At 45.0% G+C, this 27,381-nt stretch overlaps 1 protein-coding gene and 1 long non-coding RNA gene across 3 annotated transcripts in view; one reads left to right on the top strand and one right to left on the bottom strand.

Moving 5' to 3' along the window:
- The first annotated feature begins 305 nt into the window (after positions 1 to 305).
- Positions 306 to 19,174, top strand: EPCIP (exosomal polycystin 1 interacting protein). 2 transcript variants are annotated; one of them, XM_086675872.1, is made up of 3 exons: positions 320 to 454; positions 9,065 to 9,182; positions 17,448 to 19,174. In XM_086675872.1, exon 3 carries the CDS (start codon positions 17,513 to 17,515, stop codon positions 18,170 to 18,172), a length of 660 nt encoding a protein of 219 aa, XP_086531998.1. In that variant the 5' UTR covers positions 320 to 454; positions 9,065 to 9,182; positions 17,448 to 17,512; the 3' UTR covers positions 18,173 to 19,174. The 2 variants fall into 2 exon arrangements, with proteins under 2 accessions (XP_086531997.1, XP_086531998.1); XM_086675871.1 differs by lacking the exon at positions 9,065 to 9,182 and having other exon boundaries at positions 306 to 454.
- LOC147577590 (uncharacterized) overlaps positions 4,597 to 27,381 on the bottom strand; it is a 30,473-nt gene continuing 7,688 nt past the window's right edge. The window contains exons 2-5 of the long non-coding RNA XR_015240421.1: positions 18,437 to 18,657; positions 12,667 to 12,802; positions 11,680 to 11,972; positions 4,597 to 8,283 (exon numbers count right to left, since the gene is read on the bottom strand). This is a non-coding gene — a long non-coding RNA (uncharacterized LOC147577590). The remainder of the gene's footprint in view (positions 8,284 to 11,679; positions 11,973 to 12,666; positions 12,803 to 18,436; positions 18,658 to 27,381) is intronic.

The raw sequence follows: 27,381 nt of genomic DNA, 5'->3' as shown, positions 1-27,381 counted from the left end.
TGCATCCATAACAATTCATCAGACCAGAAAGTGGACCAAATCACGAGAGTAAAAGCGTCTAGGAATATCATGCTCTATACTTAGCCCACTCGATTTCCTGCTGAAGTCGAATTTCTTCCATTCCTGTCAGCCCTTCAGGATCAGCAGACGGCAGCGGTCTCCCTAGTTTCTTCTGGAAACTTTCCACGGTAGAACCCCAAAACAGTGGCCAGCGGTCCCCAAGGCAGGTTCTCTCCTGCTGTGTGGTTAATGAAGCTAGTAGGCGGGCAGCTTCCCCCCCCCCCCCCCCCGGTTGCCATGGAAGCGGCCGGGCCGCTGGCCCTTTGAAACCGGAAAACAACAGCAAGTGCATTCCATCCTGCCTTGCAGATTAAACCAGCTGTCAAGCCAGGGTGAAGAACCAGGCGGAGGTCCGCAGCGTGGAAAAGCAAGCCTCACGTTGCAACTCCCAGATGTAAGTAATTCCTCCGTTCTTTCTCGAAAAGTGTGTCTCGTAAGACAGTTATTCATAGCTTCCGAATTTCGGCTGCACTGCAGGCAAGTTCTGCGACCCTTTGAAGAGCCACTGTGGGCGTCCCCGTCTTCCGGCAGAATTTACATTGCCCGAGCATAATGTATACTTACGGTGGCTTTTACCAAGAAAGTGTTTTTTGTTTTGGTTTGGTTTGGTTTCTTTCAGGCTTCCAGGCATATGAATTGCTCTTTATGGAGATTCTGCCTTTCAAAGGAAACGTTTCCAGGGCATTCAGCAAAGAATGAAATGGTCTTCTCATTTAGTCTCTAAACAGATAAATTTACTTAGGGTAATATTATTATATAACAGATATCTCCATGGATCCGGGGCTTGTGGTTTCTATTTAAAACATTTGGCTCTACTTCCCTGTCGGTCTTCAACACGAAATAACAATTACATAAAAGAAATGTTCAGGGGCGCCTGGGTGGCCCAGTCGGTTAAGCGTCCGACTTCGGCTCAGGTCATGATCTCACAGTTGGTGACTTCGAGCCCCGCGTCGGGCTCTGTGCTGACAGCTCAGAGCCTGGAGCCTGCTTCGGATTCTGTGTCTCCCTTTCTCTCCCTGCCCCTCCCCGACTCATGCTCTGTCTCTCTCTGTCCCTCAAAAATAAATAAACGTTAAAAAACTTTTTTTAAAGAGCTGATCTATCATAGCTCTTTTCCTTATCGTGATCCCAAACAGAGAAAACTGGGAACTCTCAAAACATCAGTTTATACTGTTCCTTTGCTCTGTTCTTATGTGACAGGATTACATTTATTGCTTTTTTATACACTGCTCATTGGAAAACGTACGAAGATAAGAAACGAAGTTTAGATGAGTATTCACATGTGGACTCGTTATCTTTTTTTTAAAAAATTTGTCCTTTTATTTAAAAGTGAAAAAACATATTAAATACTGTACTACAAGGCAAGAAGATGGGGATTTTTTTTAGCTAAAACCGGTTATTCTTACACAGTTCTCGTTCATATAGTTCATTCTTTAACAAACATGTTTGGGGCAGGTTTTTTTTTTTTTTAGTAATAAAAGTGTTGGTGTATACTGAGGAGAGGAAATTATGCATAATATATATAAAAACCTGTCTTTAAAAACTACCAAAATTATCAGGCCTCATTTGTTTGAAAAAAAAAATCTTTAATGAAAACAGTGATCTTTGGGAAATTTTTAACCTTTATTTTTAGACCAAATAATGCAGTATGTATGAACAAAAATAAAGACTCTCATTAAATTTTTTTTTTACAGAAATTGGGCATTTCTGAAAATAACAGTTTTAATAAAGTATCTATGGAAATGAGTGCTTTTCAACAGCTGACTTAGACTTCCCAATTTTCTTTTTCCATACTAGTATTTTTTATTGCTTAATGCCGTTATACTATCAACTTTCTAAAAGAATTTTTTATGTGTATTTATTTTTGAGAGAGAGACCGAGTATGAGCAGGGGAGTACTATCAACTTTTTTTTTTTTAATTTTTTTTTTCAACGTTTTTTAATTTATTTTTGGGACAGAGAGAGACAGAGCATGAACGGGGGAGGGGCAGAGAGAGAGGGAGGCACAGAATCGGAAACAGGCTCCAGGCTCCGAGCCATCAGCCCAGTGCCCGACGCGGGGCTCGAACTCACGGACCGCGAGATCGTGACCTGGCTGAAGTCGGACGCTTAACCGACTGCGCCACCCAGGCGCCCCTATCAACTTTTTAATTCAGTGTCCAGTAACAGACAAACCACATGGCTCCATGAGTGTACGATCAAGGGCACAGACATGGGCCTATGTGCCAAGCTGGGTGGGGGCTGAACCCCAGTGACCGGATTAGCTGGGCATAGACCAAGTCATTAGATGGAAAGGGGTTTGCAGTCATTGGTTAACTAGTTCTCAGAAGGTTCTGTGTCAAGGAGAGGTACAGTAGCTACATATTTTTTTTTTAATTTTTTTTTTAACGTTTATTTATTTTTGGGACAGAGAGAGACAGAGCATGAACGGGGGAGGGGCAGAGAGAGAGGGAGACACAGAATCGGAAACAGGCTCCAGGCTCTGAGCCATCGGCCCAGAGCCTGATGCGGGGCTCGAACTCACGGACTGCGAGATCGTGACCTGGCTGAAGTCGGACGCTTAACCGACTGCGCCACCCAGGCGCCCCAGTAGCTACATATTTTAGTTAAGACTTCCCATTGGCTCGCTCTCTGAGGTAGCCTGCCCCCCATAGGCAGAAGAAGCACTCAACTAATGTCCTTATTTTTAAAGCTAATTTATAAATGTTCTTTTCAAAAAGTGTTTCTTTTTTTTTAATATAATTTATCGTCAAGTTGGCTGACATACAGCATATACAGTGTGCTCTTGGTTTCGGGGGCAGATTCCCGTGATTCATCGCTTACGTACAACACCCGGTGCTCATCCCAACAAGTGCCCTCCTCAGTGCCCATCACCCATTTCCCCCTCTCCCTCGCCCTCCCCCCATCAGCCCTCAGTTTGGTCTCTGTATTTAAGGGTCTCTTATGGTTTGCCTTCCTCTCTGTCTGAAACTATTTTTTCCTCTTCCCTTCCCCCATGGTCTTCTGTTAAGTTTCTCAAGTTCCACATATGAGTGAAAAAAATAATAAAAAATAAAAAAGTGTTTCTGAAATGCTTACGCCTACTGGAACTCACTTCATTCATTTTGTTTCCTATTCCCCTAGCATGAGGTTCCTATACACGCTTTATGTTAAAGGGCACAGAGTCTAGTGATAGAATATGAGGCAGTTGTATAGAAACGTGACCCTAGGATGGGAAATAACACTGCAATTTCCACCACAATTCTCTAGAACATGTTTGGCTGTCTGGGTTCAAATTTTAACTTTTTCTTACCAGCTCTGTGACCTTTTGAGTAAGCTATTTAGCCTCTATGTGTCTCCATCTTCTGATACGAAAATGGGGCCATCATGTCTACTTTTACTATGATTTTACTAAGGATTAAATGATATAAAATACATAAAAGTACTTTGAACAGTACCTGGCATGAAAGCAGCAGTCATTGAACGTTACTATTAATCAATTGAACATATGTATGGTTCCCAGTTTCAATGAACTTTTGACACCACATATCTCCCACATTTCTTATTGGGAAGTACGTTGTCCGTCATGGATGACCATTTTCTGTATTTAGCTGGTTTAGTCATGGGAACCCAAGGCTGTGGAGCAGTAAGTGTTGATGCCGAAAAACGTTGATACGGTAAAATGTCTTCTCTACCCAGCAGTCTTAACTCTCGCGGGAATCAAGAGTCGTGTGTCCGGCAAGTTACGTTTGAGGTGTCTTGGATATTCAGGTGGAGTTTTCAAGGTGCTGGATATATGAGCATGGAGTTCAGGGAAGAGTCTGGAAGCAGGTTAATCATCAGCATATAGATAATATTTAAGTCCATAGGTTAGCACGCAAAGCGGTGGATATACACAGAGAAGAGAGCCAAGCACCGAGCCAGGGGCAGGCAACAATAACAAGGAGGAAGAGGGGACGCCAGCCAAAGAGAGTGGGAAGGAACAGCCATTGGTAGCGAGAGAAGCTGGAGAATGGGGTGTCAGGGAAGAACAGAAAGTTATTTGCTCAAGAAGGAAAGAATAGGCAACCGTGTCGAATACTGGTAAGAAGTCAAGCAAGATGAAACCAGGCAACTGACCATTGGATTTGGCACGCTGGAGGGAGGAGTCACTGGGAAGCTGATGAGAATGGTTTGAATGGAGTGATATTAACAAAAGCCTGATGGGAGTGGCTCAAAAACCTAACAAAAACATGCACAGTCTCTCTGTATGATTACAGATTTGCTCATAAAAAGCTTGTTTTTAGTTTCTTTTATATGGTAGACTGGTGGAGCCCTATAAGAGAAACAGGTTTGAGGGGCGTCTGGGTGACTCAGTTGTTTGAGCGTCCGACTCTTGATTTCAGCTCGGGTCACGATCTCACGGCTGTGAGATAGAGCCCTGTGTAGGACTCCATGCTGAGTATGGAGTGTGCTTAAGATTCTCTCTTCCTTTCTTGATGTCCCTCCCCCACTCGCATGCGTGCACGCGCGCTCTCTCTTTAATAAAACACACAGAGAGAGAGAGAGAGAGAGAGAGACAGGTTGGAGGCAGGCAAGAACCACCATCCATAGCCCTAGCTACTAAAGTTTCATGAAAGAGGTGGGATCCAAGGACAGTTTAAGAGATGAGGCTGGTTTCTCAGCAGTTGAGAAATACAGAACTCTCCTAGACACAGGGAACAACATAAGCCGCGTGAGGGAAGTATCACACACACACACACACACACACACACACACACACACACACGTTCCTTCAGGACTTCTTCCCACAATATTTCCTGATGCCTCTCCCTTCCAGTTTGATCCATTTTCCATAAAAGGATCACTTCCCACTTGCATCTCTGAATTGCCTGGCTTCCAGGACCGTTAAGAAAGCGAGAATCTTCTCGCGGCCAGAAGGGCTAAAGAATTCATCTGGAGTCACACCTAGACACCATTTCAGGGGTTCTCAGTTTAGCCCAAATTGTGATGCTCAGATGACCCACTGGAGCTCTGCTGTTATCACAAAAATAATAATCTTCAAGGAGTCGTCAATGAAATCAGGAGGCATTCTTCTCCAAAAACAAAAAAAACAAAAAAACAAAAAAAAAAAACCTTTTTTATTTTAGAATAGTTTTAGACTCAGAAAAATTGTGAAGATAGCACAGAGACTTTGCATATGCCCCTACCTAGTGTCCCCTGTTATTACATCTTACATCAGAACGGGACATGCACTTGTCACAATCAATGAACCGATATTGATACATTACTATTGTTAACTAATGTCCACATTTTATGCGGATTTCCTTAGATTTTACCTAATGTCCTATTTCTGCTCCAGGATCTGACATTACCTTTAGTCATTGTTCCCAGGAGGCATTTAAAGACCCTTACAAGTCTTTCATGAAAGCGGCAAGGTTTAACTTGCTTATGGTTCCAATATTTGGAACTAAAACCCTAAAGGAAAATTTAATTCTTAACGCTTCTAAGATTGAATATCGTTGGAATGGTTGAATACAGATGAAAGGAAAAAGCGTAAGGCTTCTGTCCTGGGGAAATAGCTCAAGCTACTTTATGAAACCGTCATAATGCACCTCACTGTGTGGAAGATATTAGTCCCTTTTTTATTGTTCTGGAAGTAGGTAATTAAAATATTAAAGCTTTGCAGGCTTTTTTTTTTTTCTTCTCATCTCTTAGAAAGGGATTACTCTGACTCATTTTTCCTTGGCAACCTCACACTCGTAATTTGAGCAAAGCGGTTCCAGGTTAGTTTTACAAAACTGGACGTTTGAAGGTTAGCTCTTGGGGGAGTCTGTAGTGGGGGCTATCATAATCCCTCAACGGACAGCAATTAGGGTGATGCCTTCTAATGCTCACCACTGTCTGTGAGATCAGTATTTACCAACTCTGCTCATTCTTCCTGTGAGCCCTGGATGGATGTGTAGGGTGAAGTGGAAGGACAGTGTTCTGGGAGCCTGACTTGGGGCTCGTGGTCATCGTTCCAGGCGAGTGTGTTTCACCCTGTGTCTCCATCAGATTTACGAGAAGATTCCTAGGCAACTGCAAGCCTACACGGTGCTGATCGGTAAAGCCACGGAGGATGGGGATGCCTCACGGGGCTTTTGCCAGATGTCATTCAGTGGCTTTCAGGGGGGACTCACAGGCAAGGCGTAGGATGTTGGGTTCGAATTTCCCATCCTCTTGCCCATACACAAAATCTCAGTATGCTTCCTTTGTCATGGCTAGGCCAAACACCGAAATCCCTGCTAAAGAAGATGCATTTTGCTTGCTGATTTTGGTAACATGATAACACTGCACAATTCCAGGAGGTGGAAGGTAAAAGTGGAGGTAAAGGGTCAGTAACATGCATCTCTGACTTAGCTAATGTAGGGATTTATAATGTAGGGATAGTATGAATATTTATGGAGTGCCTCTATGCATCAGGCACTGTGCTAAGGACTGGGAAAACCACAGTCAACAAAAAGACCAGGTTTTTGCCACATCAGAAACCTGACTTACACAGCACACCGACACCAAGGGGTCCGGGATCCGATTAGCAAACGATGGGTGAAATCAACACCCAGTTGAGCTCAATGCTTTCAAAACACAAAATGCTTTCGTTTGTTCAAGTTGGCTCTCAGGTCCATTTCCATTATTGAATACATTTAATCTAAAAGCAGTAATTAACTGATCCTTGAAGGAGTCCTGGCTTCACCAACCACTGGGCACAAATAAGTTCAAATGCACATTAATAGCTTGCATTTTGCCGATTTGTGTTTCCACCTCCCTGATACAAAGCCTTGCCTCCTTCCTACCTCTGTATCTACACAATAGAGCCCCCAGGAATGTCTTACATATGCTCAGAAATGATCCCTTCACTTGATTCTGTCCCCAACCACCATTGGATGGTGACTGTCCCTTGCCTTAGCCATGGGGCTCCCCACTGATTCACTGCCCAAAGAGGAGTGACCAGGGGCACTCCCATCCATCCTCCAGGGAAGGCCAAATGGTGCTGCTTGTCCCTCCTTCCTCATCGTACCAGAGCTGTCCTGCACTCAGTGCGCAAGTGGGGGGAATGACTCTGTCCCCAGCCCGGTGTCGTCACCCAGATAGGGGCCACTCGTGCCCCACATCTCAGGGTTCTTGAGAGCTGTCCATGCAGCCTCTGCCTGCGGCTCCACAGGACTCAGCCTGTGGCATTAATTAGTCTGGGCTGAGAAGAGACAAGTGCCATCCTGTCCCTCCACTCAGCCCTGCCCCAGGCCTTCACACACCGTCTTCACGCTTCCTTCTTTTTTCCTCGACAGGTCCACACATGCAAATCACCACCTGGATACAGGCCCCCCTCGGAATTCATGAGACATGTCCAGATGCCTCATTTACGCTGGGCTGGACCCAGTGCAGCATGACTACTCTGGACAGTTTTGAGCTTGGTATTTCAGAAAGCCAGTAATGGAGGTTGGGATAGAGTTAGCCCAAGAGCTTCCTTACGATCCAGTCTAGTGAGAGTAGTAAGACACAGGAAACAATTAGCAAACACTGCAGGGCTGTAAATAGAGTGGCTAGCGTGTTTAAAAAAAACTTTTTTAACGTTTATTTTTGAGAGAGAGAGAGAGAGGCAGAGTGTGAGTGGGGGAAAGGCAGAGAGAGAGGGAGACACAGAATCCAAAGCAGGCTCCAGGCTCTGAGCTGTCAGCACAGAGACCGACGCAGGGCTTGAACTCACGCATCACGAGACCCTGAGCTGAGCCCAAGTCAGATGCTCAACTGACAGCCACCCGGGCACCCCTAGTATGTGTGTTTAGTCCAAAGGGTGGTTTGATATGGGTGCTTTGTAATTACCTTATATTCTCTATATTAGTTTCCTATGACTACCTAACAAATTTCCACAAACTCAGTGACTTAAAATAGAAGAAAGTATTCTCTTACATTTCCGGAGGTCAAAGTCCAAAAGCAGGCTGACTGTGCTAAAGTCAAGGTGTTGACAGGGCTCCTTCCTTGGGGAGGCTCCAGGGGAGAATCCGTTTCTTGTCTCTTGCAGCTTCTAGAGTTTGCTGGCATTCCTTGGCTTCCAGCCATATCGCTCCGATCTCTGTTTCTGTTGCCACATTGCCTTTTTCTCCTCTGTCTCCTCCGGTTTCCTCTTAGAAGGACCCTTGTGATTACATTGGGCTCACCCAGATAATCCAGGGTCTCCCCATCCCAAGATCCTTAATGTAATCACATCTGCAAAGTCCCTCTTGCTCTGGAAGACAAGATTCACAGGTTCTAGGAATTAGGACACGGACACCTACAGGGGCCCTTACTCAGCCCCCACCGTATCTACCAGGGACAAGAAGAAACCAGAAAGCAAGTGTTTTGATCACAGTCCATACCCTGCTGCCCCACTGAACAATTTAGAAATGGGAATTGGACACTTACTTCAATTTACCGGTTTTGCTCACTAATGATTGCAAGCCCTCCTGTCCCCCAGAATCGCAGAAGGACGTTTGTAAATCCGAGTTGTTGTTCGTTACAGGACAAATGGGGCAAAGAGGCATTTTTGCTTTATGTTGAGCCTGTTATTTATTCAAATTTTTTGATATAAGTAGTGCATTAAATGCACCAGTAACTTTTATATTTCTTTGGGGTGGCTTTTGGGATGCCCTGACGGAGCATGCTAATATATCCCTATTATCATTATGGTTCCGACCTTATAAAACATCATAGTTAATAGAGTAGTAAGTACCATGTATATGTAAGCATACTTACTAGTAGTAACAGTACTCACGGACGGACTACATTTCCACGTGCGTCCTGCTACACTGACGTTATATCCTAGTGTAGTAGGTATTATCATCCCCGCGCCATGTTGACAGAGACGACTCCGAAAGTCATTTCTGAGTGGCCCGCAATATACAGCGAGTTGAACACGAACCATCACAAAAATAAAGTGTGTGCTCTTGAGACCCAAACCACACACTTGAGGTTAATTTTGCCTAAATGCCAACTTATGGAGACGTGAACTTTATTTCCTCTTTCTCTAGATGAGGAAATAAGTCAGATGATAGCGAACAGTTTTGCACCCACTGTATAAACCCAAGGAGATACGGATCATACCAGGATCACGGTGAATCCTGTGTCGCGCCTCTCATTGTGAACTGTGTAAGTAAGGCCCAGGGGCAGGAAGAGCCCTTCATCAACAGAGAGTGCACAAGGCGGGTCTTCAGAGGCAGACACTCGGGAGGGCGTGTGAAAATGCAGTGGCTCATAACACCAGGGCTGGTTGTGGAATACGAGGAAAGAAAAGATAACACTTACCACAGTAAGAAAGCGCTGGGGAGAGACCCAAATTCATGTTCCTTTCAACATTATAAGCTTTGGACTATTAAACAACAAAGCTATCCCTTCTCTTGTAAATATCATCTTACATGGGGGCGCCTGGGTGGCTCAGTCAGTTAAGCGTCTGACTCTTGACTTCAGCTCAGGTCTTGATTTCATGATTTGTGGCTTTGAGCCCTGCCTCAGGCTCCATGCTGACAGTGCGAAGGCTGCTTGGGATTCTCTCTCTCTCTCTCTCTCTCTCTCTCTCTCTCTCTGCCCCTCTGCCCCTCCCTGGCTCTCTCTCAAAATAAAGTAAACCTAAAAAAACAAATACCGTATTACATAGAGTGTATCTGTAACCTACCTCCTGCGGTGCATTTGTGAGACAGAGCCAAAGAAAAGAAAAATGCCCCAAATCCGTTTTTTCTCAAAGAGCTTCTCAAGGTCCTACACCTAAAGTGTCCCCGCGAGCATCTCATGCACGAATGCAGAGTAGGCAGGACGTTCTCCTTGGCCTGCCTGGGAAGAGTGATTGCACAGCCACGGACCAGTGGGAACTGGACCCGGGAACAGGTGATCCCTCAGCTCTGGTGTCCTCAAGAGGAGTCCCCGCCCCACAGACTCCCAGACTTCCTATTTAATCCTTACCATCCCTTTAACAAGGCACAAGTAGGGATAAAGCCTAAAGGGCAAATACGCTCGGGCAAGAATATGTTTATGTAAATCCAGATTAAGGCTTACCCAAGTGCCCTTAGACCCCTATGTGAGAGCAGGATTTTAGCGGCAGGCATCTGGAAAGAGTGGATAAGCCTTGACCAAGGAATTGAGATGAAGGCACAGCAAGGAGCCCCTGGGGACGGGAAAGATACTGTGCCGACTCCGTAATCTCGCCTGTAACTTGTCTTGCCAGGAGCTGCTCTCGCTGCCGTTCTAAGGAAACCACCCAGAGGCACCCGGCTCAGAAGATGAGCTGTGCCTTTTCGGCGAGGGGCAGGGGCAGGGTGGGCATCTTGAAGAGCAGAGCCCCAGGCAAGCCATGTGGGGATGCTAAGAAGGAAACAGGGACCGCTTTCCCCATGCTGTTCCCTCGGGATCTCCTGCTTCCCTCGCACGAGGACTTTTATCCTCACCCTTGCCTCTCTCATCCTCCCCTCTTTGGCCGCCCCACCCACCCCAGGATTGGAGACACAGACACAGATTTATCCAGGGAGGCTGGAGCCAGGAGTCAGCAAATGGAGAGAGGTAAACCCTCAAAGAAAATACGGAAGTGTTCTCTTACTTAGAACCCACTGTGCTCTCTCTGTCTCTGTCTTCCAATTCATCTCTGCCTGAATGACCTTCCTGACGCACAGAACTAAATAGGTCTCCCCTGCTCACAAACCTTCAGCGCCTCCTTTTTGCCTCTCTCTGGGGCCTCCAAAGGTGGTGTTTGCGGCCAAGGGAGTGCCCAAGCCAAGCTAGTGGGTTGAGTTGAAGGTACTCAAGTCTCATTTTTATTTTTTTGTCTCAAATTTAAAAAATTCTACTCTCTGTGTATGACTCACAATGTAGATAATATATCAATAGGGTAGTTGTAATGCCTTCATAAATAAAAAGTTACATCTTTGGGAGAGGGCTTTTTGTTTTTTTAAGTTTATTTGTTTATTTTTGAGAGAGACAGAGAGAGTGATTGGGGCAGGGGAAGAGAGAGAGAGAGAGGGAGAGAGAGAATCCCAAGCAGGCTCTGTGGTGTCAGCACAGAGCCCAACGTGGGGCCCGAACTCACAGACCGTGAGATCATGACCTGAGCCGAAACCAAGAATTGGACACTTAACCGATTGAGCCACCCAGGCGCCCCACTGGGGAGAGGTTTTTTTTTTTTTTTTTTTAAGTTTTTATTAATGGGGTGAGAGTCAGAAGGGTTTGAAGACTAAACCCCTGATCTCGGGGTCTGTCCTAACCCTGCCTTGCCTGCGCTCCAGCTCATGGGCCCCAGATACACCAAGTGCTCAGTTTCTGAGGTTTTGCTCGAGGGACCCTTCTAGTTGCAGCCCTTCCCTTTCCCTTCCCCTAAGACCTTCTCTGCTGGCCCTCAAGCACCCCGTTGCGAGTCTTTCCCTGTCCTTGTGCCCAACACTGGCTCCATGTCATTAATAAGCACTCACCAATCGCATTGCCTTTTAATTAACTGCCTACTCAGGCAGTTAACTCCTTGGGCAACCCATTCGACGCCTGGGGTGAGCGAGGCCATCTCAACTGGTCTCGGTGTTAGCAACACTGGGTACCTTTGTGATCAGATACACTTCAAGAGTAAGGTCTATGTTTCGCCAGGTGGGATACACCCAGAATTCCAAATTACCTCCTTGTCTGGAAGTTCTCTCCTGTTCGCCCCCCTCAGAACCTTCAAGGAGTTTTGCAGAAACACACTTGGGGAACTGCGTTTGTGAGACATCCTTGAGCTCCCCAAGTCCTGGCTTCCAAGTGGGTTTCTTTGAAGTGCCTGGACGCTGGCTGTCTTCTGCCTTTCTTCCTGTGTCTGGGGTCCAGATTTCTCTTTCAGGCCCTCTGCTTCTTGCTGGAGCATCTCATCCGTTTCTGGTCCTTATTGGCCCCAGTTGCTTCAACCGAGACTTTTCCCTAAGTGTCTTTCCTCTGTCAAAACAAACAAACAAACAAACAAACAAAAAAAAACACTTTTAATTTCAAATTAAACTCACTTCTGAATTAAAAGTGGGAAATCACGCTGAATTGCTAGTTGCTGTTAGAATTTGGGGAATACCATCACAGTTTTCCACAATTGTATTTTTTCTCCTTTGTGTTGAGACTATAGAGTTCAAACCATCATTATTCAAGACATTTCAAATCTGTTTTGGGCAAACGGTCCAAAGGCTCTCCTCCCACCGACACACGATCTTCTTACTAGTAATATCTTCTTATAAACAGAACTAGTCCAGTTTGAAACATTCCTCTTGGAGCCAAGTATAAACATTATCTAAATGTTGGGTGTAATCCTAGACTGAGAAGGAATCTGTGTGGAATTTGTTTTGAAGTAACTGATGTCTGTATCTGCTCACTTCAGAAGTCTTTGCTTTCATGCACCTAATTGCTGGCATTAATTACTACCGGGATTTCTTCAGCTGTGACATAAAACTAATATTTGAACCGGTCTGAATGGTAGCTCTAGTTTTTCGACATGTTCGGTGATTTAAAGGCTCCAAGATTTAATGATCGTACATGGTGTTTCACATCTTGCCTGAAAAAATTTAGGTGGATTGAGACCACCTCGGTGTTTGTGATGGTTGCATAAAGCCACGTATTAAGCTTGCCAGAAATTCCTAGTGCCCACCGATACCCACGTCATCCTCTCCTCCCTTGGCACAGTGCCGGACCTCGTTTCCAAGCTGCTTGCAGAGAGGGGGTGCCGCGTGGCTGCGTTCTGGTCAGTGAAATGTGAACGAAAAGCCCACAGAGGATCCAAAGGCCTGGGAGATGATAGAGCCGTGGATGAAAGCTTGAGCCCCTACATGACCACGTGGAGCAGAGCACACCCTCCCCCCCCCACCTCCTCAGTGGCCTCAGACTATAACATAGGGAGGAATCAACTTTTCCTCTAGTTTCACTACGTATTTATTCATTTGTGGGCAGAATCCACCATAACATAAACAAAATGGCACAGATACGTCACATTGCCCCTGCCCCCTACTAAGCCCCTGCCCACAGTGGTGGGGGATGGGATGGGGGGGGGACTCCTCTTAGGACACAGGAGGCAAGTCCTGATGATGGGCACACAACAAGCTGGGGTACTAAGAAAATGATGAGGCAGAGCAAGTCAGAAGGCTCCCCCAACAGGATTCGTCCACTCCCCTCCCCCACCAGCATCCCCATAGCCCATCAGTCTCTCTGTCCTACTTTTGTTTGGTTTCTTTTTTATTAATTTTTTTTAATGTTTATTCATTTTTGAGAGACAGAGAGAAACAGAGCGTTGGGGGATGGGGAGGGAGGGGCAGAAAGAGAGGGAGACACAGAACTGGAAGCAGGCTCCAGGCACTGAGCCCTGCAGGGCTCGAACCCACAGGCCGAGAGATCATGACCTGAGCCGAAGTCGGATGCTCAACTTACTGAGCCACCCAGGCGCCCCCCTCTGTCCTACTTTTGGATGTTTCAAATTCTGATCGCCCTGTGCTAACTACATAGATAACCTTTTCTTTTCTTTTTCTTATTCAGGAACTATTCCCCTCCTCAGATACTACCTCTTCTGTGAAGCTTGTTATAACATCTTCCATTTCCAGGCGAAGTTAGGTGTAGACTCAACACCCCATACAAAATGCTATTATAGTGATTATCACACACCATGCCCAGCACACAGCAAGGACGCAACAAAGGTATATTGAAAGAAGGGGGGGCAAAAGATAGTTTGCCCAATGTCAGCATACTCTTCTCACTGCTTGTTACAGAAATCCAATTCAGACTGGTTTGAGTAGGGGGAAAAAATTTTTGGCTCACTTATTTCAGAAATCAAAGAAGGACGTCAGGCATGGCTTGATCCCGGTGCTCGAAAAAGTTGTTAGAAATGTCTCTGCATTTCTTGTCTGTTCTCCTCTGTGTTGGCTCCATTGTAGGGCAATCTCCCCCCTTCTGGAGACAAGACAGTCACCAGTAGATCAAGATTTCCCTTCTAACAAGCTGAGCAACCCGCAGAGGAAAACAACAGTTCCTTTCCCCATGGCACCACGCCCATTATGGTCAGGGGCACAGGAAGGAGCAGGGACAGTGTGATGTATCTGTGCCCATTCTGCTGAGGCCATGCCGGAACCTGCCCACAAATGAATAAATACACAGTAAAACCAGGGTGATCACAATCCACATTCAACAAATCTAAAGAGAGAAGTCCAGGGTAAAACCGAAGGAGAAAAATGTCCAACTAGCATCTTTTTGGAAACCCCATAGGCTTGTTACCAGGAATATTTGTCCTACTTTGTAAGCCATCACCAGGCCTCATGCATCCGGCCTCCATGTTCCAGCCTTTGAACTCCCTGATACCCAGAAGGCAGGGGCCACCCTGAGATCCAGCCAGGGACTTGACTGCAGGGCCAGGAAGAGATGCTGCTCACAAACCTTTTATGATCTCTACTCTCCCCTTGTTTCAGGAAACCAATGTCTGTTTCCCTTCCTACCTCTTTCCTTCTTCCATGCATGCCTCTGAATGGTATCAGCACCTGGAAAATGAAGCAGACACTTTTCTCACCAGGTTCCAGGCTTGTGGATAGACCCTTTTTCACCTCCCTCTCCCCTCCAGGCTGAGATCAGAGCAAGCCAGTGGTGTCGATGACAGCTTTCTCAGTTCTGATATGAAAGCGTTACTGGGGCATGAAGTCCTAGAAACAAACCTCCAGCGGAATCGAGGACAACCGATCATCTAAAATTATCTTGTAATTAATAAGTTAGTCTCTGCTCCTTACTAAGTGGGGTAGTCACCACCACATCCTAAAACTATTTAAAACCCTTAAACCTCGTGTTCAGGAAGAACGCTGGCTCTATGGGAGCATTTCTCAAAGCCCTTTCTTTTATGACAAAATGCAGTAACGAATACATCCTTTAAGAAAACCCTGTAACAACTTCAAAGTCAACACAAAGCACTATATAAAGCACCTTATTCAGTCCCCCAAATGGACTTTAACCGATCTCTCTGCTGCGTTCCTATAACCACACGTACATTCAATAGGGCCTTTCTCAGTCCTGCCCTATTTGTCTTCCTCTTCCGCTTATGAGCCCTTGGAGGGCAGGGTACAGGTTTTGTTCATCTTTGTGTCTTCTGCTCGGCCTTGGCACATGGCGCGTGCTGAGCCCCACCCAACTCCTGCCTTTGCCTCCCTCTCCTCCCCGCTGCTGCAGGCCCTTGGTCCTCACACGCAGGCCTGGCCCGCCTTGGGCTCTGGAAGCAGAATCAAGTCGCTTAGAACCCAACTTCCATAACCTCACTGTCTTCTGGGCTGTATCCCCAGAGCCAGCAAAGTGCCTGCCAGCTAGTGAACTCTCAGTAAACATTTGCTGAGTGAATGAATGAATGAGCGAATGAATGAATGAATGATATTATGATTCCTGTGAACCAGTGTCTTACTTTCTGTTCAAGTTTACTTAGCTGAGCTTATTTTTAGTCTCCAGCCACCTGCTGACGAACGTGTGCTTCCTCCCTGTCCACCTGACCCCGGCATTTTTAGCGTTGCCTCCCTTGGATTTCTCTTTGCCTTGCTTTGCCACCTCGGGGCCTCATCTTGCACCCTAAGTGTTGCACGTCTGCCTCACCTCTTTCCTGCTGTCACCACCACCCTCTTTGGACACACGTTCAGCTCCTCGGACTGACTCGTCTGTCCCTCCGCAGCCTTCCTATGAGGGCCCTGTCACCAGCCCTGGACTCTCTGAGCCAGAGGCCTCATTCCAAGTATTTTTCCAGATGCATGGTGATTTGTACATGCAGACGGACTGAATTGTATCTTTGGTCAATTCAGATTAATTGAATTGTATCTTTGGTCTTGTATCTTTTGGTCAGCCATCAGCTAACTCAGGGGAAGTGTAATTATTCTTATTTTAATGATTTTTTTTTTTTTTTAGTGTTTATTTATTTTGGGAGAGAACGAGCGAGTGGGAGTGGGGGGCAGAGAGAGAGGGAGAGAGAGAATCTCAAGCAGGCTCTGCTTGTCAGAACAGAGTCCTACATGGGGCTCTATCCCACAAACTGCAAGATCATGACCTGAGTTGAGATCAAGAGTCAGATGCTTGGGGCGCCTGGGTGGCGCAGTCGGTTAAGCGTCCGACTTCAGCCAGGTCACGATCTCGCGCTCCGTGAGTTCGAGCCCCGCGTCGGGCTCTGGGCTGATGGCTCAGAGCCTGGAGCCTGTTTCCGATTCTGTGTCTCCCTCTCTCTCTGCCCCTCCCCCATTCACGCTCTGTCTCTCTCTGTCCCCAAAATAAATAAACATTGAAAAAAAAAAAAAAAAAGAGTCAGATGCTTAACCAACCAACTGAGCCACCCAGGAGCCCCAGGAAATGTAATTATTCTTGCAAGACTGGAACCTGGAGCCCTATTTCATAACGTGTGTCTCATTCCAACCTCACCAGAAAAGAATACCACGCATCTATTATATATCAAGTACTTAGGCCATTTTCCTCCAAATTGGACATTGATGTTGCTCCTTAAACTAAGCATGGACTTATCTTGTTTAGGTCCTTTAACAGTGCTGATATATTGCTTAGTTTTGGAGCCTTACACTAAGTTACTTGATAAAATCAATTTATAACAGGTGTTCTGGGAAAGGAGGCAATGAAAAGTTCATTGCAATTAACTGGCATGTGATTAGTGTTTTCATGGTCTATTAACACGGTAAAATCTACTCTAATACTCATATTTCTAGGAGACCAGGAAAGTATCAATGGATCTATAAACAGATTAATATGATGGGGGGGGGATGTTTGTCTAGTTAGAAATTAAAGGTTATCATTAACTAAATGTTTCGCTGGTATGCATGCTATGTTGTTTCACAGGTAGCACTTGGATGGCTGAGTCCATCATGGAGCTGCTGGTCTCCTGAATTCCAGGAAGTCAGATATTGAGGGGAGGAGGGAATGTGCACGTTTAAGGGGTTGTCGAGTACTCAATACAAGTAACACGATGTTTGAAGAGTGTGCACGCTCAAAGCACCACAGATCCCTGGTGCACCCAGACAGGCGCACTGGGTCTCATCTCTGGCACCCCATCTTGTTGCTGCTGGTGTGTCAGTCTCCCAGCAGACATCACAGGGAGTTTTATGCCTCACACGGGTAGGCTGGCCACTGCCTCTCACAAGGCTCTGAGAAAAGATCATTTCTGCACTTGGGCTCCACTCAGGCACTTGCGTTGCCTGTCTTTGATAGAACCACAAGAGAGAAACGTTTGCGATGGATTATTTAGGGCGCTCCATTCCCCTAACCTTCCTATTTTTTTAAGCAACCTCTACACCCAACATGGGGCTCAGACTCACGACCCTGAGATTAAGAGTCACATGCTCTACCAACCGAGCCAGCCGGGCGCCCCATGACCCGCATATTTCTAATGAGAGCCTGCGATAACACAACTGTGTATTTGTCTTTCAGTTGAGTTGCAATGAACTGGCTCACGAAGGGGAGACACAACCTTGCGGGCCCACGCTGAGACAAGAATGGCCCCACCTTCTGGGCACAGCCTCCTGCTGACCAGCGCCCTGGGCATCCTTGTCCTGGGTTGCTTCACAGGAGGTCAGAGGAACAGCACTCTGATCTTCACGAAGGAAAACACCATTCGGAACTGCACTTGCTCCGCGGACGTCCGGGACTGTGACTACACTTTGGCCAACTTGATGTGCAGCTGCCACACCGTCCTGCCTTCTGCAATAGAGCAAACCAGCTACGACGACCGTCTGACCGTCTGGTTCACAGATGCATCTGCACTGGGCCTTCTGCTGAACTTCACGTTGGTCCGGGACCTGAAGCTTTCTCTGTGCAGCCCCAACACTCTCCCTGCCGAATACCTGGCTATCTGCGGTCTGGAGAGGCTTCGGGTCAACACCGAGGCCAGGCGGCCGTTGCCAGAGCAGAGCTTACTCATCCATGACGGCAGGGAAAGTGAACCCGGAGAGAAGCCCGCGCAGTTACCCGGAGGCCGGCATACATGTATGTGTATTTCATTCTTAGATGTGGCGCTTTTCAACGGGAATTCATCCTTAAAAGCATACAGTATAGAAAACGTTGCCAACACCACCAACCATTTCCCCCACTTTTCTTACTTTGAAACCTTCCCAATTTTGAGCAACCAAAGCTATGTTGTCACGTTCATTTACTAACTTCGGAAAAGGTTCCAACCGCCAGGAACTTTGGCAAACTGTGGAGAACTTGAAAAGGAATCTGGGAACCAGGCCATGGGTATCCTTACCTTCAACTTCACCTGTCAGCCCAGCCCCCATTCACATATACACAGGCCATATACACAGCCAGCCCTCTCTGCTCCGCTCCGAGCCCAACCATGGGAGCTGTTCGGAAAAACAAAATAAATAGAAAGAAACAAACAAAAAACAAACCCCAAAACACAAAGCAAAAAAAAAACCTACTTCAGTCCAGAACATCTTGTGAGCCAGCTAGAGGCCAGGCCCGGGCTTCCGGGGGTCTGGGCAGAAACATCAGATGGGGAATGGAGAAAGCAGGTCATGTCAAGGACTGCTTAGCGGGACTCAGCACAGGGGATGACGCCCCAAGGAAGATATCTTCCTTCAAAACACTGCCTTAGTTTCTTTTCTCTTGCTTCGTTTTGTTACACTGGACTGGAATTCCCCTAAGAAGAGAACGCTAGATGTCAGATGCTTCAGGACTATGCGTTCCACAAAATGATTCGGTTCTCTTTAGACTGATGTTTTCCAAAGACCTTGCTAGACACGTCTGCACTGAGAAAGGGGAGTTTTGAGAGTGGAACAGGCCTGGTGAGGGTGGGACCTTAGGACCAAAGGAGAGCACTGGGATTTGAGGAGTGTGATACAGAAACGAAAAGTCAGGGGACACAAAAACCGATGGCATAGATCTCAGCATTTTGCTTACAGCAAGACCTAAACCCAGGGAGTTTCTCTTGTGGACCTTTTGCTTCCATTCTTTCTGTCTTTGCCTTCCTCCGTCTTGGTCCCCGGTGTATCACTTCGGCTTTTTCTCCCCCTCCCCCTCCTCCCTCCACTCCAGAAATAAGAACTACATTTAACATCACTAGGGGCTAGTCTGGGAACCTAATAATCATTTAGAATGTGGTTCTTATGGGCACAAATGCTCATACTACTAAAATATAATTAACAAAAGAATGTTTAGTCCATCTGGATGTTTAATTCTGGGAAGTTAAGACACTTTCTCTGACATGGTTGACATAAAAGGGTCTTAGGTGTGGTGACAAAAGAACTGAAGCAACATATTTAAAACTTAAAAAAAAATTTTTTTTTTTTAACGTTTATTTATTTTTGGGACAGAGAGAGACAGAGCATGAGCGGGGGAGGGTTAGAGAGAGAGGGAGACGCAGATCTGAAACAGGCCCCGGGCTCTGAGCTGTCAGCACAGAGCCCGACGCGGGCCTCGAAGTCACAGACTGTGAGATCATGACCCGAGCTGAAGTCGGACGCTCAACCGACTGAGCCACCCAGGCGCCCCTAAAAATTTTTAAAAAGTGAACTGACCTCAAGGTACAAAGAAAACTTTTCCTCATATACTCAATTTACCATTGAGACAGAATGTAAAGAATCCATGACGATGAAGCTACAAATGTTCAAGTCAAATGCAGGAGGAAGCAGAGACATAATCGCATTCATAATGTGATAATGGTAAGAAAGAGTTTTATTATCAAATAACAGGATATCTTGAGGTTGATGATTTCAGATCACATTCACCACATTTTTCTCTTAATTTTAAACATAGGGTGACCGAAATAACCTGAAATGTCTACATTTGCTTAATTGGTGGGGGATTTGGCCATTTGGGCTAATTAGCATGAGTCCATAATGTCAGTATTTAAATTAGGCCAAAACGACGACCAAAGTATGAATCTTAATAGGATAATGCAATGACCTCATTACTGACATTGTATTTGAGAGGTAAGATTAAAGTGACAGAAAAAGACAAGGAGAAAACAGGAGGAAAAAGGAAGGCAAGAAGGATACAAGTGAAAGGATGAGTAATAAATATATTTACTGTCGTGGGTAACCAAAAATGTAAAAATGCCTGAATTTTAATCAGTTTTTATCAACAAAGGGTAAAATTAAGTGTTAGAAATTATGAGCATCTTGATATGCATTGCTTCTATTTGGTGGCCTTGAATCACTTCAAAGCCCTTTCACAGATGTTGTAAGTGATTCTTGTAAGAAATCATTGTAGATCAATGGGACTTCGACCAATAGATGAGGAAAATTAACACAGTAACCAATCAAGCTTGAAGTTGCCAGATTTCTGGCCTGAAAATGGGGTTCAGGTCTCAGCGAGAGAGGAGAAGTCAGAAACTGAGAGAACGCACGGTGCGTACATAGGGAGAGATGGCACTCAGTGCTCAGTGGAGGGTGCGGGTTGGAAGGACAGCAGGGAGCGATGGGGATGATGGCAGACGAAGAGTCCACACCCCACCTGAATGGTCCACAGCAGCTCAGCTCCAGCCGAGTGTCGCCATGGGAGAATACAAAGGGGCCAGTTTCCGTCCTTCGGGAAAATTAAGAACTCCAGGTTTTTATGTGAAATCTCACAATTTGTAAATGTTGGCACACCATGTCATCTTTTTGTTTGCTGGTTACTTTAGGTAACACTGTGTGGTCAAACCAACCATGTCGGTGGTCCCCTTAAGCTTGGGGCTAGCCATTTGTCACCTCTGATCAGTGGTGTGCCAGTAAAAGCTGAACAGCTAGCTCTCCAAAACACAAAACAAACAAAAAAAAGTACATAGATATGTATGTACACGTTTACTATAAATTTTGCTGATACTGGGGCGCCTGGGTGGCGCATTTGGTTAAGCGTCCGACTTCAACCAGGTCACGATCTCACGGTCCGTGAGTTCGAGCCCCGCGTCGGGCTCTGGGCTGATGGCTCAGAGCCTGGAACCTGTTTCCGATTCTGTGTCTCCCTCTCTCTCTGCCCCTCGCCCGTTCATGCTCTGTCTCTCTCTGTCCCAAAAATAAATAAACGTTGAAAAAAAAAAATTTTGCTGATACAAAGGATGTGTAGCACACAATTTATAAATGACAATAAAATATATAGTATTCTTTATTGTAAATTCTATGTACATAATTAATCCCCAAAGAATGTTGTAGTGATTTTTGCCAAACTCTTGTATCCGAAGCCAACCGAGGGTTGTGACTGATGAGTGTGTATAGTTCTGGCATGAATGTTGGTTGATAAGTTTTCTTTACACGAGGAGTAAGAGGAAAGTTGACACAGATTTTTGTGGGAATGTCATTTGTCAGCCAATGATGTAAGCAACTTCTTTGCTGAATCGAATAATATTTTTCAACTACTGGAGGAGTATTTCCTTAATTTGGAGGACTATTCAGAATGTTAAGGCTACTGACATGATACACGTTTAAGTTTAGTCTGCATTGTTAACATTTGCTCCAGCACGCTCAACAGAACAAATCAAACCCCGCTATGTAGTGTTTTCCAATTTCAGTGGTGCAACTACTGACCTCACAACCAATTTCAAGCTCCGAGGTATGTCATGGAACACAGAGGTGAGCAAAGAGGCACAGTAGGATGTGATTATATAGCATTCCTACCCACAGTGCAGTAGGCACTAAGAATCTCAAGAGGAAATATAATAGTAAAATGTGGTAGAATAATGAAGAGGTGATGAGTTTTGAGGATAATCTTTGGGTTTTTTTTTTTATAAGTAAATTAACTATAAGTTCATATAATTTAATTTTTAGTAATAACTGTATTAAACAACCAGCTTGCAAAATTCCTGAAAAGTTAACAAGTCAGCTCTGGTGAGTCAGTGCAAGAGTGCCCCAGTGCCCCAGTGACTGGTAGAAAGATATATAGAAGAAATGGGGTGAAGACAGTGACTTCAGGGTTGCAGAAGGTCACTTGAAGTATTGGTGGGTCTAAATTCCTCATTTTTCAGAGCTACAGGGGAGAAATTTAGGACACTTGCACTCCTCTTCTATGCAGTAGCCCACTCTTCAACATCTAGAATCATGATCCTAAAAGCCCTTAGGTGGGAGGTGGGGGGGAAAGGGGTGAGGAATCTAAGGCCTTATGAGAGAAAAGAGTTAGGGGTTAAAACTCTTGAGTGAACTCATGAAGGGCACCTGAAAGGAAGAAAGGAACAAAAGCATCAAGAAAAGTTATTAACAGCATTTTACACACATTAAATTAAAAATGGGAGCTAAGTGGGGCACCTAGGTGGCTCAGTCGGTTGAGCGTCCGACTTCGGCTCAGGTCATGATCTCATGGACTGTGAGTTCGAGCCCCGCATCAGGCTCTGTGCTGACAGCTCAGAGCCTGGAGCCTGCTTCTGATTCTGTGTCTTCCTCTCTCTCTGCCCCTCCCCTGCTCATGCTCTGTCTCTCTGTCTAAAATAAATAAATATTAAAAAAAAATTTTTGGGGGCGCCTGGGTGGCGCAGTCGGTTAAGCGTCCGACTTCAGCCAGGTCACGATCTTGCGGTCCGTGAGTTCAAGCCCCGCGTCAGGCTCTGGGCTGATGGCTCAGAGCCTGGAGCCTGTTTCTGATTCTGTGTCTCCCTCTCTCTCTGCCCCTCCCCCGTTCATGCTCTGTCTCTCTCTGTCCCCAAAAAAATAAATAAACGTTGAAAAAAAAAATTTTTTTTTAATTAAAAAAAAAAAAAGGGAGCTGGGCAATCAGTTTCCCAGAGATGATCTCTAATAACTACTGGATCTCTTTCTCCAGAATCTACAGGAGGATGTTTATAAATCTGATTTGATTTGTTAAATCAAAAAATGATGCAAAGAGGCCTTCTTGTTTTATGCTGAGACCTTTTGCTATTAAAATTTTTTTTTTATTTTAGAGAGAGAGAGAGAGAGCAGGGGAGAGGGGCAGAGGGAGAGAGGGAGGGAGGGGGGAGAGAGAGAGAGAGAGAGAGAGAGAGAGAGAGAGAGAGAGAGAGAGAGAATCTCAAGCAGGCTCCGCACTCAGCACAGAACCCGACGTGGGGCTCAATCCCACAACACTAGGATCATGACCTAAGCCAAAATCAAGAGTCAGATGCTCAACTGACTGAGCCACCCAGGCACCCCCAAGTTTTTAATGCATTTTAATTTCAGCAGAGTCCAGAGACAGAACTCTGAATGACACACAAGTGTCATCAGGCTACCGGACGTAGATAGCCTCCAGGAAAGCAACGACGGACAGCTGTGCAGAGAGCACAGTGCATCATCAAGCCTCACCTATTTAAGTAGTAAAGGTACAATCCACACAAATAAATAAAGCGCTAAGGACAGCTCAAAACAGATCCCACATTTTAAACAATCAGTACATATTAAGAATAAAATCACAAATCCATGGGAAAAGGAGAAGAAATTTAATAAATGGTGTGCAGGGCAAAAAAAAAAAAAAACCAGATTAGAAGTATACACACTAAAATATTAACATTATTGTATCTGGGTGATGATATTAAAAGGGTTATCATTTTCTCCTTCCTGGGTATCTTGATTTCCTAAATTTCTTTGCATAAACATATATCACTTTTGCAATGGGAAAAACTCAGTAAGAGTATTTTTATACAGGGTGCCTGGGTGACTCAGTCAGTTAACTGTCTGATTTCGGCTCAGGTCATAATTTCACAGTTCATGAGATTGATCCCTGCATGGGGTGGGCTCTGTGCTGACAGCAGGGAGCCTGCTTGGGATTCTCTTTCTTCCTCTCTCAGTCCCTCCCCTGCTTGCTCTCTCTCTCAAAGTAGATAAACTTTTTTAAAAGAGTATTTTTAGATAAACGAGTGCTGGAGTAAGTGCTTACTGTTTAAATTTACAGCCTGATCTCATAATCAACATCGTGATGTTAAGTTGGATAATATTAAAATGAAACTACAAAACAACTTTAAAGTATGGGAAAGAAAAAGAAAAAAGATCAACAACCTATTAAAAACCAGGGAAATAAATAAACATGCAATTCACATGAGATGACAAACAGCCAATGACGGAATAAAAAACTACCTCTACTAAGGGAAACGCAATGGGACACTGATATTTCACCTATTTGATTGGCAAAAAAAAAAAAGACCTTACTTAATATCAAGTTTGGTCTTACTTGTAGGCAAATAGATATTCTCATATAATGTTGGTGGGATAATAAAGTGGTACAGCCACTTTAACGTACAGTTTAGGAATGCGTCTTAAAATACATATGAGCTAGAAGCCAATTCTACTTTTTTATGTCTGCCATAGAGAAACACCTTCCCCCACAAATACACATATGTCAACTAGTAGAAATTCATCTAGTCGTTCACCTAGAAAAAATTTACTTTTCTTGATCACACTCTACTTCAATAAAGAGCTTTAAAAAGAAAAAATGAATAATATAACTAACAGTCATGTAATTATCATCCAGAATTGACAAATATAAACATTTTGTCACATTTATTTAAAATTAAAAAAAATTTTTTTAACATTTATTTATTATTGAGAGAGAGTGAGTAGGGGAGGGGCAGAGAGAGAGGGGGACACAGAATCTGAAGCAGGTTCCAGGCTCCAAGCTGTCAGCACAGAGCCGGACGCGGGGCTCAAACTCACAAACCGCGAGACCATGACGTGAGCCGAAGTCGGACACTTAACTGACTGAGCCACCCAGGCGCCCCTAAAATTTTTTTACACAAAAGATATAAAACATTAGTTTTAAAAACTGCAGAGAAATTATGAACTTGACTTAGGCTTGTTGGTAGTAGTATTGGCATAATTTTAAAACTATCTGGAGTGTATTATAGGATTGTGTAAAAGAGGAAATATATTGAAGGTTTTGGGGGCCCCGAGTTCTAACTGTAGGAAATACGAGCCAAGGGGAGGTGAAGCAGCACCTTGGGCTTGGACCTTAATGTATCACAAACTCGTGATTTTTTTTTAATGGTTGCTTATTTTTGAGAGAGAGAGAGAGAGAGAGAGAGAGAGAGAGAGAGAGAGATGGGCTGTTCTAGAATGAAGGAGACTAAATAGCTATGACAACTAAATGTAATATAAAATCTTTACTGAATCCCAGACTGGGGAAAAACAACAGTTCTTGGGGAAAAACAACAGTTCTAAAAGTTTGGAGAAAACGGATGTCCCAGCTCAAGCTGAAAGAGTGCATCCATCCTTTCCCCTCCTTTTTGTTCTATTCAGGCTCTCAACAGGTTGGATGGTGCCCACCCACATTGGTGAGGGTGATCTTATCTCTAGGGGAGATACCCTCAAAGATGCACCCAGAAATAACGTCTTACCAGCTCTCTGGGCCTCCCTTACCCTAGTCAGGTCGATGCATAAAATTAACCATCACAGACAGGGAAAGGAATCCATAGTATAAGCACCTAGTTTATCCAGTGAGGACAAATTGCTTCCCCAAAATGATGGGAAGGGTCTACTAGAATGAAAGTGGCTGGTCCTCCAGGGAATGTTTCCTATTAGGGGATCAACACTGGTCTCTGCTGTTGACAGGTTGAGCACTAAAAAGATCGGTTTCGGTGAGAGGAAGTCCATGTTGTTGAGTTCATGCAAAACTTTCATCCCTGACACCATGACTACTTTGTTCAGTAGCTCACTGTGTAAACACTGAAGTAGCTAGAGAAAGAGGTAAACTGGTATCCACAGAACGAGTCACCTTACCCACCCAATCACTGAGAGCATCCCTTTTGGTGGTGGGGGGGGGGGGTTCGAGAGTATTCACACAGACGCAAATACCTCCCTACATGTGCTTATTCTGAACCCACATTTCTTCCAAGTCCCTGACCATTCACCCCAGTCTTTCTTAGTCTGGCTTCTGCAAGAGAATTAACCATATAGGAAATGATCTGAGTGACTATTCTCCTAATTCGCCCAAGATGGAACATACCTAGATGCATACAAGCTAAATTAATTCTAGATGCATAAAAGATAAGCTAATTTACTTCATAAAATGGATGCCTTAGGGCATTGACACGGATTCTCTTGAGAATTGGTAATCCAACCAAACCATTAGTGACTGTTAATTGAGTTCAGAATTGATCTGTTCTAGCCATGTTCTTCCCAGGCGAAGCAGGCAACCAGAGGAGCGGGGAGGATTTCCCTTCGCAGCTTCCTTCAGGTCGACCCCCGACTGGGGCTATGTGATGCTACAAAGCACACTTCAGGTGGAACCAGCATATCACGTGGAACCATATGTGAACTAGACTTGAATATTTTCTTCCCTAATCAATTGGTCATTGGGAATACCTCGAGAGGCCATAGGTAGCTGCAAAGGACGGGTAGCAGTGCATCGACAGTACAAGAGACAAAGCCCGGGGAGCAAGTGCTCTCCGATTCACCTGTGTCTTCAAGATCTGCTGGCATCCAATCACATATGCATCAGTTCCACTCATTTTCAGAGGGCTGTTTTGCATGCCCAACTTTATGTTTTAGTAGATCAGATAACTTTAGTTCATCGGGGCAGCCAGATCACATGCTTACTCGGTATCCCACGGTCAGGCATTCAGTGTCCATTTGGGCTTAGGGCAAGTCAGGAGGAATTTCTCAAAGGAGACTACTTAGCTGCTACTTAACTGAATTCAACTTTACCACCTAATTCAATTCAACTGCCTGGTCCATATTGGTCACAGGCCTAAGGTCGTCCCTTTTATGTTAATAAGTAAAGCCATATGATTTAATTCAATCACCTAACAAGAGAGGTAAAAAAGGGGCAGGGGACCCCAGGATCAAACAACCAAACACTTGGATACTTGGTGATTATTTGAAGGAGATCCCCTAAAGGGCTGGCAAGGTTAGTGAAAAAGGAAATAACATGAGCCTGGGGTGTTTTTGAAGCAGTGGTGTTCTGGTAAATGTTTAATAACCAGCTCTCCAGGAAAAAGAGATCTGGTTTGAGGCATATACTGATTTCCATGGTAGAAATCCTCCCATCATGGCCAATTTGAAGCCACAACGTGACATCACTGAACATGAAGTTGAGAAGAGATTGTATAATCAGCTCTTGTAAGCCCACGTGAGCCAGCTCCTGCACGCTATTGAGAGGACAGTGTTTCAAGCAGGAGAGTGGGGTCAGTTGGGGTTGAAGGCTGTTGATAGGTCAAATAAGATGGACATAGAAGTAACCTCTGGATCTGCAAGAGGTAAGTCATTGGTGACCCTGAAAGAGGAGTGCTAGCAAAGTTGTGGAGACAGAAGTCGGACTGGGGGAGGAGGAAGTGCAGGCAGTGAGTAGAGACCAACGTGTGAAGTTCAGCTGTGAAGGGGACCAGAGAAAGGGAGCTGGGGTGAGACATCCAAGGCAGTTCTGGGATGGAACACACTAGAGTAGGTGCGTGTGCTGATGGGAAGCACAGGCAGATGGGATAGCCAATAGAGTGAAGTCCTTAAAGGAAGAG

The sequence above is a fragment of the Puma concolor genome, chromosome C2 (genome assembly GCF_028749965.1).
Source record: "Puma concolor isolate L17-30 chromosome C2, mPumCon1.1.hap2, whole genome shotgun sequence".
NCBI lineage: Eukaryota > Metazoa > Chordata > Mammalia > Carnivora > Felidae > Puma > Puma concolor.
The sequence above is the reverse complement of the archived record's forward strand: the minus strand, read 5'-3'. Positions and strand labels throughout refer to the sequence as shown.

What these genes read in the sequence shown, in the direction of transcription:
- EPCIP (XM_086675871.1), top strand. Translation starts at nt 17,513, where the DNA reads ATGGCCCCACCTTCTGGGCACAGCCTCCTGCTGACCAGCGCCCTGGGC.